The following is a 13105-nucleotide window of genomic DNA, read 5'->3' on the forward strand; positions in this document are numbered from 1 at the left end:
TCTGATTGTGGCGGTCCGCTCCCTGTATGATCAGTGTCAGAGTTAGGTCCGTATTGCCGGCAGTAAGTCGGACCCGTTTCCAGTGAGGGTTGGACTCCGCCAAGGCTGCCCTTTGTCACCGATTATGTTCATAACTTTTATGGACAGAATTTCTAGGCGCAGTCAGGGCGTTGAGGGTATCTGGTTTGGTGGCTGCAGGATTAGGTCTCTGCTTTTTGCAGATAATGTGGTCCTGATGGCTTCATCTGGCCAGGATATTTAGCTCTCACTGGATCAGTTCGCAGCCGAGTGTGAAGCGACTGTGATGGGAATCAGCACCTCCAAGTCCGAGTCCATGGTTCTCGCCCGGAAAAGGGTGTAGTGCCATCTCCGGGTTGGGGAGGAGATCTTGCCCCAAGTGGAGGAGTTCAAGTACCTCAGAGTCTTGTTCACGAGTGAGGGAAGAGTGGATCGTGAGGTCGACAGGCGGATCGGTGCCGCGCCTTCAGTAATGCGGACGCTGTATCGATCCGTTGTGGTGAAGAAGGAGCTGAGCCGTAAGGCAAAGCTCTCAATTTACCGGCCGATCTACATTCCCATCCTCACCTATGGTCATGAGCTTTGGGTTATGACCGAAAGGACAAGATCACGGGTACAAGCGGCCGAAATGAGCTTCCTCCGCCGGGTGGCGGGGCTCTCCCTTAGAGATAGGGTGAGAAGCTCTGTCATCCGGGAGGAGCTCAAAGTAAAGCCGCTGCTCCTCCACATCGAGAGGAGCCAGATGAGGTGGTTTGGGCATCTGCTCAGGTTGCCACCCGAACGCCTCCCCAGGGAGGTGTTTCGGGCACGTCCGACCGGTAGGAGGCCACGGGGAAGACCCAGGACACGTTGGGAAGACTATGTCTTCCGGCTGGCCTGGGAACACCTCGGGATCCCCCGGGAGGAGCTGGACCAAGTGGCTGGGGAGAGGGAAGTCTGGGCTTCTCTGCTTAGGCTGCTGCCCCCGTGACCAGACCTCGGATAAGCGGAAGAAGATGGATGGATGGATGGATAGATGGATGGATGGATGGTGTTTGATGAGCATTCCTCAACTTTCTCAGTCTTTTTTGCCACTTGTACCAGCTTTTTTGAAACATGTTGCAGGCATCAAATTCCAAATGAGCTAATATTTTCGAAAAATTTAGTTTTCCAGTTCGAACGTTAAGTATCTTGTCTTTGCAGTCTATTCAATTGAATGAATATAGGTTGAAAAGGATTTGCAAATCATTGTATTCTGTTTTTATTTACTATTTACACAATGTGCCAACTTCACTGGTTTTGTACTTTTATGCTTGGGGTCGTTGTCCTGTTACATTACCCATCCTCTGTTGAACTTCAGTTAGCAAACAGATGGCCTTAAGTTTTCCTGCAAAATGTCTTGATAAACTTGGAAATTCATTTTTCCATCGATGAAAGCAATCTGTCCAGGCCCTTGAGGCAGCAAAGCAGCCCCAAACCATGAGGCCACCTCACATCACATGTTTTACGTATCGTAGATTTGTCAACAATAATGTCAGCCTGTGCCAGATATTTCTGTAAGTCTTAGCTGACACTCTAGGATTCTTCTTCACCTCACTGAGCATACTGTGCTGTGCTCTCACAGACATCTTTACAGGTCGACTCCGCCTTGGGAGAGTAGCAACAGTGCTGAACTTTCTCCATTTGTAGACAGTCTGTCTTACCATGGACACATAGACATCAAGGCTTTTAGAGATACTTTTCTAACCCTTTCCAGCTTTATGCATGTTTACAATTCTTGATCGTAGATCTTCTGTGAGCTCTTTTGTACGAGGCATGGTTCACATCAGACAATGCTTGCAGGTGTGTGTTTTTTATAGGGTAGTGCAGCTTTAACCAACACATATGATCTCCTCACATTGATTAGACTCCATGTTGTCTGAGTCGTTTACATGTTGTGTTCAATAAAAAGATGAAAACCTATAGTTTTGTGTGCGGTATTAGTTTAAGCAGACTGTGTTTGTCTATTGTTGTGGCTTCGATGAAGATCAAAGCACATTTTATGACCAATTTATGCAGAAATCCAAGTAATCCCAAATGGTTGACATAATTTTTCTTGCAACTGTATATATACACACATAAATATACATACACATACATATATATATATATATATACACATACATATACATTAGGGGTGTAACGGTATGTGTATTTGTATTGAACCGTTTCGGTACGGGGGTTTCGGTTCGGTTCGGAGGTGTACCGAACGAGTTTCCACACTAACATATTAAGTTCATTCTAAGCTAAAGTCTTAAAGGCCTACTGAAACCCACTACTACCGACCACGCAGTCTGATAGTTTATTTATCAATGATGAAATCTTAACATTGCAACACATGCCAATACGGCCGGGTTAGCTTACTAAAGTGCAATTTTTAATTTTGCGCCAAAATATCCTGCTGAAAAAATTTCGGTATGATGATGCCTGCGCGTGACGTCACGGATTGTAGAGGATATTTTGGGACAGCATGGTGGCCAGCTATTAAGTCGTCTGTTTTCATCGCAAAATTCCACAGTATTCTGGACATCTGTGTTGGTGAATCTTTTGCAATTTGTTCAATGAACAATGGAGACAACAAAGAAGAAAGATGTAGGTGGGAAGCGGTGTATTGCGGCCAGCTGCAGCAACACAAACACAGCCGGTGTTTCATTGTTTACATTCCCGAAAGATGACAGTCAAGCTTTACTATGGAACAGAGAGGTCAAGCGAACACGGTTGGATTGGACCACACACACAAAGTACAGTGTATTATGCAGCAATCATTTTGAAAGATCGTGTTTCGAAGAGGGTCTCTTGCGAAGGGCAGAGATGGGCATCGCCACCACTAAAACTAGTCTATAAATAAATAACATTTTACCATTCTGTATTCTGAAGGCGATCTATGTCGTGTGCTACCCCAGCATCAATATCAGCAGCGTCCTCCTGACCGTCACTGTCAGCGTCGGGTTCAAAGCAGTATGGCTCTATCCCTTGTTGCGGTTGGGCCTGGCCGAGTGGTCCTGCCACGCCCACGGCTGCCACGGCGCCTCTCACAGCATCTTCCCTATCTGAATCGCTCCCACTGTCCTCGAGTCCTTCACTCTCACTTTCCTCATCAACGAATCTTTCCCTCGCTCAAATTAATGGGGAAATCGTCGCTTTCTCGGTCCGAATCGCTCTCGCTGCTTGTGGCCATGATTGTAAACAATGTGCATTTGTGAGGAGCTCCACAACCGGTGACGTCACGCGCATATCGTCTGCTACTTCCGGTACAGGCAAGGCTTTTTTTTCAGCGACCAAAAGTTGCAAACTTCATCATCAATGTTCTCTACTAAATCCTTTCAGCAAAAATATGGCAATATCGCGAAATGATCAAGTATGACACATAGAATGGACCTGCTATTCCCGTTTAAATAAGAAAATTGCATTTCAGTAGGCCTTTAACAAGCTGCTCCGATTGTTCTGCCTGTCTTTATCAGTACTCTACACAGCACCCAGCATTGTCCCACCCACACAACCATCTGATTGGCTGTTACCGCTCTGTGTGTAACCAATCAGCAGTGCGTATTCAGAGCGGTAACAGCCAATCAGCAGTGCGTATCCAGAGCGCATGGAGTCAGTGTCGGGATGAGCAGATAGGTGTTTAGCAGGTAAGCATCAGGCTGCGGTCTCTCCCCAAATGATAATAAACACCTCCCAGTCAACTACTAGAAACATCACTATGAGCCCGTTGACGTTCTAGCTCGCAGTACTGGCTTGAGGTGAAGGCTAATTAGCTTATAGCGTAACGTTAGCTCATTTTGCGGTGTGTGTGTGTGTGTGTGTGTGTGTGTGTGTGTGTGTGTGTGTGTGTGTGTGTGTGTGTGTGTGTGTGTGTGTGTGTGTGTGTGTGTTACGGACAGCAAAGCCCTGTCTGTGTGTTATTTCACTTTACCTTTTTCTGTGTTGATTGAGCTGTGTTGAAGCAGCAAAAAAGGACATTATGTTAAATGAAGAGTTTTTGTCTCTGATAGTTGATATAATAATGTAACTGCATCATTAAGCCTACATGAATTCTATGGTGTTCAGGGATGAATAGTCTCTCCTTTTGCTATTGTACTATTTTTTCAGCTATAGTTACATTAATCATTAGTAATGGAGCATCCTAGTTTTGAACGGCAGGGTCTCTGCTATCACATGTTGATAAAAATATAAAATGTACATAGTGTAATAAAAATCAACTACAGGCTTCCCAAATGCTGTAATAAATTAAGCAGGATGAGTTGACTTTAAACCATTTAATGTTGCACTTTTTATATGTAGAAGAAAAGTTTTGTCACTTTATTTAATTTGAGCAACAACTTGAGGAAGTTTAATGTTGATTAATGTGGGCAAAATTATTATAGTGTTCCCAATGTTAAAAGGATAAAGCCATTGTTTACAAATTTGGTAAATAAATAACCAAAAAATTTATATTTTGTTGTTTTCTTACTGTACCGAAAATAAACAGAGGTACATACCGAACCGAAATTTTTGTGTACCGTTACACCCCTAATATACATATAAACATATATACATACATATACACATACACATAAAAAAGTATTTAGTCAGCCACCCATTGACAATCAATGGGTGGCTGACTAAATACTTTTTTGCCCCACTGTATATATACACATATATATATATATATATATATATATATATATATATATATATATATATATATATATATATATATATATATATATATATATATATATATATATATATATATATATATATATATATATATATATATATATATATATATATTAGGGCTGCAACTAATGATTCATATGATAATCGATTAATCTGTCGATTATTACTTCGATTAATTGATTAATAATCTGATAAAAGAGACAAACTACATTTCTATCCTTTCCAGTATTTTATTGAAAAAAAACAGCATACTGGCGCCATGTTCTTTCAACTTGCCAAATAAAACAAGGAAAATGTTACAAAAATGCACACTTTTAACACCCCTGCTATAGATAATAAAAAATGTAATCTGATAAATCTATCGATAAAAAGCAGAGCCTGACGACGCATGCGCGTTTATCACAACTCTCTGTCTCTCCCCCTCCCTCACGATTGCTGCTGTGCGCACAACTTGTTGTGTTTTTAACCTTCTTAACCCTGAACGTACATTGAAAATACACGCAACCCTAACTCAAAATGCCGGACATTTGAGGCATTTAAGAAACACCGCCCGACAGCCCCGCAAAAGAGGACAGGATTGGAGCCTTGATTAGCCATTCAAACCTGTTTGTGTCAACTTTTGTGCATGTTATCAGATCAAAGTCACTGGGGTATGTAAACTTTTCATCAGGGTCATTTGGGTACTTTCTTTTGTCATTTTGATTTAAAAAGAGTAAACAGTTGTTTGCCAATAAATAGCTTCACACAACCATTAAGCATGAGTGGAAGAAAGGTTTTTGTGTTATCATTCATATTCTCTGAAGAATGGCCAAGAAATCATAAATTCTACCAGGGTATGTAAACTTATGAGCACAACTGTATACATTAGGGATGTCCGATAATATCGGCGGTCCGATATTATCGGCCGATAAATGCTTTAAAAAGTAATATCGGAAATGATCGGTATCAAGATTATCGGTACGGTTTCCAAAACTAAAATATGTGACTTTCTAAAACGCCGCTGTGTACACGGACGCAGGGAGAAGTACAGAGCGCCAATTAATCCTTGAAGGCGCTGCCTTTGCGTACTGGCCCAGTCACATACTGTCTACGGCTTGACACACGCACTAGCGAATGCAAGCATACTTGATCAGCAGCCATACAGGTCACACTGAGGGTGACCGTATAAACAACTTTAACACTGTTACAAATACAAATATGCGCCACACTGTGAACCCACACCAAACAAGAATGACAAACACATTGCGGGAGAACATCTGCACCGTAACACAACATAAACACAACAGCACAAATACCCAGAACCCCTTGCAGATGCTTGTTTTCATTCAGAAAAATCTACCTCTCACACGTGATGACAAGGAGAAACAGAATTAGCCCACTCTTTGAGCTTCATCTGTTGCACAAATAGACTAATAGTCTGGACTGAGTGAAGCTGTTTTATTTACATAGAAAATGTGCCTTTTTCCCCATGCAGTTTAAAGGATGGCTGTGTTTTCTACCAGTCTAGACTGAAGCAGTTTTATTAATGTTCATGCACTTTAAAGGATGGCTGTGTTATCTACTAGTCTAGACTGAAGCAGTTTTATTAATGTTCATGCACTTTAAAGGATGGCTGTGTTATCTCCCCTCTCCCCTCAGGCAGGAGACTATGCTCCATCCAGACCCACACCTCCCGCCACCTGAACAGTTTTTTCCCCTCTGCCATCAGGCAAATGAACAATAACTCCTAACAGTAGCTCCTTGAATTCCTTGAATTCCTTCTAAGTCTATCTGATAGCTCAGTTACAGCTCTTTTTATTACCAAATATGTGTTATATGTGTTTTATGTTGCACGATTGCACCAAGAAAAATTCCTAGTTTGTGAACCCGTTTTCAAACAATGGCAATAAAACTATTCTGATTCTGATTGTCTAGACTGAAGCAGTTTTTTATTTTTGTGCCTTTCTTGTTTTTATTTGCACATTTTTGTTACTCATACGAATACGTTAAGAACAGGGCAGGGTGAGCCCAGTTTATAGTGTACTTTGGACTGAAGCTGTGTGCCTTCATTGTTTTTGTAGCTGTTGTTTTGAGGCATGTTTAAAAAAAATGCACTTTGTGAAAGTCAAAGTACAGTGTTTCCCATAGTTGTAGTGGATATCAGGATTATTTCAGGGAGAGCATGTCCCACATTACAAGCTGCTGTTTTGAGGCATGTTAAAAAAAATAATGCACTTTGTGACTTCAATAATAAATATGGCAGTGCCATGTTGGCACTTTTTTCCATAACTGGAGTTGATTTATTTTGGAAAACCTTGTTACATTGTTTAATGCATCCAGCGGGGCATCACAGCAAAATTAGGCATAATAATGTGTTAATTCCATGACTATATACTGTATATCGGTATCGGTTTATATCGGTATCGGTAATTAAGAGTTGGACAATATTGGAATATCGGATATCGGCAAAAAAGCCATTATCGGACATCCCTAGTATACATACATACATACATACATACATACATACATACATACATACATACATACATACATACATACATACATACATATATATATATATATATATATATATATATATATATATATACATATATACATACACATGTATATATATATAAATAGAAATACATTTGTTGGCGATAAATTTTTATTAGCGATCTTCGTTCATTGCACCGCTCGTGTTCATATCTTTTTAACCTACTAAATGAGCATGTGATCAAATACTTGTTTTCCCCACTGTAAAATACAATAGTACCTCGGTTTTTGTACTGGCCACTTTTTGTAGGAATCGTTCACTAAAAGTTTGCCCTGGTTTTGTGTAACAAACAAGTTTGTTTGCCTGCGTGTCATTCCGCGCAATTGAGTGCCCAAACAAACAATTTACACACTGGTGAGTCAGTCTTGTCGTATTATTAATATACTGCCTGTGTTACCCTTCCCTCGACTTCCCAACCGGAAGTCAATCTCCATCCATCCATCCATCTAACCATTTGCTAGCGCTTGTCCCTTATAGGGTTGCGGGGGTCTGGAGCCTATCCCAGCTGCACTCGAGCGAAAGGCAGGGTACAGCCTGGACCAGTCGCCACCTCATCGCAGGGCCAACACAAATAGACAGACAACCATTCACATTTACATTCACACGCTAGGGCCAATTTACTGTTGCCAATCAGCCTATCCCCATGTGCATGTCTTCCCCAGTTCCAGGGCACCACTATGACATCATCAATATTTTGCTTTGTAGTTATTTGCCAACTTACAGAGTTACACCACAAATTTGGAGTTGTCAAAAGTACTGTATGGATACTTTAATACCAACAGGCAAAAAAATATATTGATACCTGCTTTTTCAGTATTGTCAGTACCAAATAATGTTCAACACTTTTTCCTCGACGACCCTGCGATGAGGTGGCGACTTGTACAGGGTGTAACCGGCCTTCCGCCCGAATGCAGCTGAGATAGGCTCCAGCACCCCCCACGACCCAAAAGGGACAAGCAGTAGAAAATGGATGGATGGATGATACCTGCTTTTTCAGTATCGTCAGTACCAAATAATGTTCAACACTTTTTCCTCGACGACCCGCGTGAGCACTGTGTCAGCGCCGAAGAAGAACGCCTGCTGTTTTGAAAACAGCGTTTCTCATATATCTATTTATTTGTGAAAGCCTGAAGGAATGCAGATTTGGCGCTTCTGGTTGGCCATCGCTCATAAACAAATGATAATGGAAATGTGTCAGTGTAGCATAACTGTAGGTGTGGCGCAACTCCGCTTCACAACACACCTCATACGCGCCTGATTTGACAGAGAATAAGACCAAGCAGAAATGATCTGAGATGCACTTTAGCCACTTTGACACTATATTTAGCGAGTAGAGGTACATATTAAAAGTGAAAGAGAGGTGTATCTTGCGTCATGCATTTATTCACTAATCAAATACAAGGAAGTGATCTCCTGCTGCTCCCTGGTCTTGGAATGGCTTGTAAAAGGGTCTGAGGCTAACTGGACTGAACACTTTGGGGGAATTTCAGGCCATTTTAAAGTATCGAGAAACCAGTTCTATTGGGCATTGTACTTGTTTTTAAATTGTACTGTAACATTTTTTTTTTTGTTGTTGACATATTGCGTGATTTTATGTTAATATTGTAAGTAATTTATATTTGTTTACTATGTTGTGTGACTGCTGCTGTTTTTGTTACATGTTATAACTTTTTTTTGCGGCCCCCTCGGCCAGGTCACTTTTGGAAAAGCAAGTTTTTACCTGGTTAAATAAAGGATATTGATTGATTGATTGGTTGATTGATTGGTTGGTTAGTGAGTGAGAGCAGAGATCTGCCACCACAAGCCCAGGGAGTGTGCATAACAACAGCATGGAGAAAACCTCCAGAAGTGTGCAACCCAACCTGTATCACTTCCATAAGTGCTAAGAAAACAGCTTTGAGACAGACACTCTTCTGTTTTTTTGGTAACATTTTGGACACATTGCTTTACATTTTTTACCAGTAAGGCAAAGTGTGGACTGTGGGCCATTTGCTAAACGCAGCTCTTGTATTGTAAAAATACAAAACAGCACCAGCAAAAATGGAAAATACAGCAAAAAGGCTGAAATATCATGATGATGTCACACTACCACCATATTTAAATAATTTTAAGAACCATAATGTTAGTTTCATACTTTGAGGCTCCACACCACAGTTGTTCTTTTTAGAATGTAAACTGGTCAACTGCTGTTATTTATGAGCACATTATTGTTTGTTTTGATATAGGTTGTAGGCGACTGTTGTTACTTTATGTATGTATAGTACCTCTTGGCAGTTGATACTGCAACTAAAATTATGTACAAAAATATGTTGAAGCAGAGTGATATTAAATAATTGACACTTTAAATCCATTTTCAGTAGTGAATTTGAAGTACCAGTAGAATGGAAAAGCAAGTTAGCTCTATATTAAAGCTATTATTATATATTTCTGATGTATGACACCGAAAGACTTACAAAGTTTGCGTTTAAATAGATATGATCAAAATAGTATGAATCTCACGGAGATTCCCCAGCCATTTTGAGAGATAATGAGTTAACCAGTCACGCGATCACGTGACGTAGAGGTAGGAACCACAGATTTCTTCCCCACCAACAACAATGCAAATCATGCAGCCAACAATGATCACGTTTGGAAAAATTATGATCCAAAAACATATCATGTTGATCCTGAATATAAGGATGATGACCAACAAGTTTTAGAAGCTCTGTTAAACAAATCCAGCTTTAACATTACTAAGTGCTAAACAAGAAATACAAACTATAAAAATAATAAAATTATGTCTTACTGTACAATGCCTGTTCTTACTGTGATGATGACTGATAGGATGTGTATATATTCCTGTTGAGATGAAGAATTAATCATGATGCACACGAAGGGTTAACAAGGAAAAGACTTCCTGCAGACACTGTCTTCGGTTGTGTGTTTGTGTGTTTGTCTCCATCTCTGGTTATAAATTGAATTTCACAGATTAACAACTTCTAAATTTATGGCTAAATCCTCTTATTACAAGAGGCATGATTTATAATCTAGATTTACTTTGACGAGCCGAGACGTGATGATGCTGGAGCAGCTGGACATCCCGGCAAGTACAGTAAAGCAGCAGAAGGGCTACTTAGGTGTGTGTTATCAATCTGCCGTTAAAAAATAGTTTGTATGTGTTAGGGCTTATAACAACATTGCTAATATTTGGGTAATATTGAGGTCACGATATGTATATAGAGTACTATTGGTGGGTTTTGGATGTTTTTTTTAGAGGGTTTTGTGGTCAGAATAGAGAGCCCCCATTGACGGACTATTTATGTATTTATTTACGACTTACAATGCATTAAAAAAAACAACATGTGTGTTCATGTCTTATATAAAGGATTGTGAATGGGAGACAGCACATCTCTCTCTAATTGTTGCAGTTTTCCAGTATGACTGATATAATACTATGGTCAGAGTGCAGAAGTATTACTCCAGTGACGTCAATCTACGGAAACCACCGAAGACTTTCTGAACGGAATATTAAAAATGGCTGACTGAATTTGTGGTATTTTGTGATGTTTAGAAGGTATTTTCACATACTTTGCAAATTGTAAATACATATGGATATGGTGTAATGGATACAATGAAACACAGTTAAGCATATAAAGTCACTTGCTTTTCCACTGGACTGGTACTTTAAAAGTACATGGGTTCAGTTGTATTTTATATTTTCATTGTGGTTTCAACTAAGTATTGACAATTGAGGAATTTTACAAGCATTGGTATCAACTACTAAAATTCTGGTATCATGACAACCCTAATCTTCGTGCTTTTGTTAGTGAATACGACTGCAAACAATCCGACCAAAAAAGCAAAAAACAAATCAATAAAAGGTTCAAGTGAACTAAACTATTATCTGTCCTGTGTTATTATTGTGGTGTCTGGAACAGATTAATTGCATTTGCATTGTTTATTTTCGGAAATGTATTCCGTTTTCACACTGGTCAGCATTCATCAAACCTTTTGAAACAGCAGATGAAGATATTCGAAGAAATGCATTGTTTACATTCAGGTCTTGTGTTGAAAGAAAATGTGTGTGTGCTTGCCCAACCTTTAGTCTTGACGATAGGAGACGCGGGTCCGGCAGATTGCTTCCTCCATCCCCTCCAATTCTGACAGAGGCTCTCAGCCTCTGAAATGAAGGAGCACAGAGAGTCTTCTTCAAAGCGGTCAGAGTCTTCAAACGAGAACCTCTCTCCATCCTCCCACTCAGCAAACATCAGTTCCATGACATCCAGGTCTGGGTTCTTCAGGGGTCCAGAAGACTTCAGTTCCTTCAGATAACCTCAAAGATCCCAGAGAATCCAAAACTTTGGGAGGTGGGCGGGGGAGGCTTGATAGTCCAAATTGGGAACCAGCAAATATATGCTTAGTATTAAAAATTGTGTATTTCAAAAATACATCTTGTGCAGTGGGTGGCATCAATTTACCAGGTAGCATCAGTAATAAAAATAATGGGTGATATTAGGTCATGAATGAAGACGATTCCCATTATCACATGCTGACCCTAATCTCTAAATGCTTCTTCCCCGACCGTTATTTATTGGAGTAAATCATACATAATAATACATGTAATATTACTATTATGAAAATGTGACTTGAACAGTCAAACGATGCTTCATTTTAACACAAATATTGTACACATTGAAATGCCAACCATACTCATACAACTACATTTTAATTTAGTTTTTGTCTACTTGACAAACATACACTCTCGCAACGCTTAGCAACAGAGCTAACCTTCCTGACGGCTAAATCTTTTTGTTTACATTGACGGAGACCGCCATCTTGCCTACATTGAGGCTCGATGTGTGTGTTTTCTCGCCCTGCTTACTTTCTGCTTGTAATTGTGTCAAAGTCTTTCTTTGTGTTAGTAGAAGAGTGTTAGCTTCTGACCGATGACAAGCACACACAATTAGCGTTATTCTCTTAACTGGTTCCACTGAAGACACTGGTTATTCCTTCATGTCTGCTTTGTTCCCTTCGTCCTCGTTTCCGATTGTCCTTCCGACATTGGACTCACATTGCGATATATATGTATATATGTGTATATGTATACATATATATATATAAATATATATATATAAATATATAAATGTATATATATATGATGCCTCCTTCCCTTTGATATAGATGTAAAGATGTGAAAGGTTTCTTTCTGACGAGAGGTCCACTGAAAGATGGTGTATCAGCTGATCTTCTTCTTCAGGATTCGATTGGCAGTCAGCACCACCGCTTGTTATGGGCACTATCGCCACCTACCGGACTCGAATGTTATCTGATGCATTCAAAAGCACCGTGTTACTCTATATGTATTTCATTCATAAATATTCCTGCTCCTAAAATACAAATTCATGTCACATATGTGTTATGTTGCAAATATGTTTATGTTAAAGATAGTCATGTTCGTGCGGCCCAAAATGTCCGTGTCCTAAAAATAAAATGTACACTTAAAAAAATAAAAAAATAAAAATGAGCACCCCCCGCGACTCCAAAAGGGACAAGCGGTAGAAAATGGATGGATGTACATATATATATTTGTACATATATATGTATATGTACATATATGTATATATATGTATATACATATATATATATATATATATATATATATATATATATATATATATATATATATATATATATATATATATATATATATATATATATATATATATATATGTACATGTATATGTATATGTATATACATATGTATATACTGTATATATATGTATATATATACATATGTATGTATATATACATATGTATGTGTATATATATATATATATATATATATATATATATATATATATATATATATATATATATATATATATATACATA

At 39.1% G+C, this 13105-nt stretch overlaps 1 protein-coding gene across 7 annotated transcripts in view; it reads right to left on the minus strand.

The window, feature by feature from the left end:
- zswim8 (zinc finger, SWIM-type containing 8) overlaps positions 1 to 12459 on the minus strand; it is a 218286-nt gene extending 205827 nt beyond the window's left edge. For 6 of the 7 annotated variants that reach the window (XM_062058939.1, XM_062058935.1, XM_062058938.1 and 3 more), the window contains exon 1: positions 11313 to 12459. In XM_062058939.1, coding sequence (XP_061914923.1) covers positions 11313 to 11490 — 178 coding nt within the window. In that variant the 5' untranslated portion in view covers positions 11491 to 12459. The remainder of the gene's footprint in view (positions 1 to 11312) is intronic. The other variant, XM_062058934.1, reaches the window with a different exon arrangement.
- Positions 12460 to 13105: the final 646 nt, after the last annotated feature.

This window comes from Entelurus aequoreus, linkage group LG09 (genome assembly GCF_033978785.1).
Source record: "Entelurus aequoreus isolate RoL-2023_Sb linkage group LG09, RoL_Eaeq_v1.1, whole genome shotgun sequence".
In the NCBI taxonomy this organism is placed as follows: Eukaryota; Metazoa; Chordata; class Actinopteri; order Syngnathiformes; family Syngnathidae; genus Entelurus; species Entelurus aequoreus.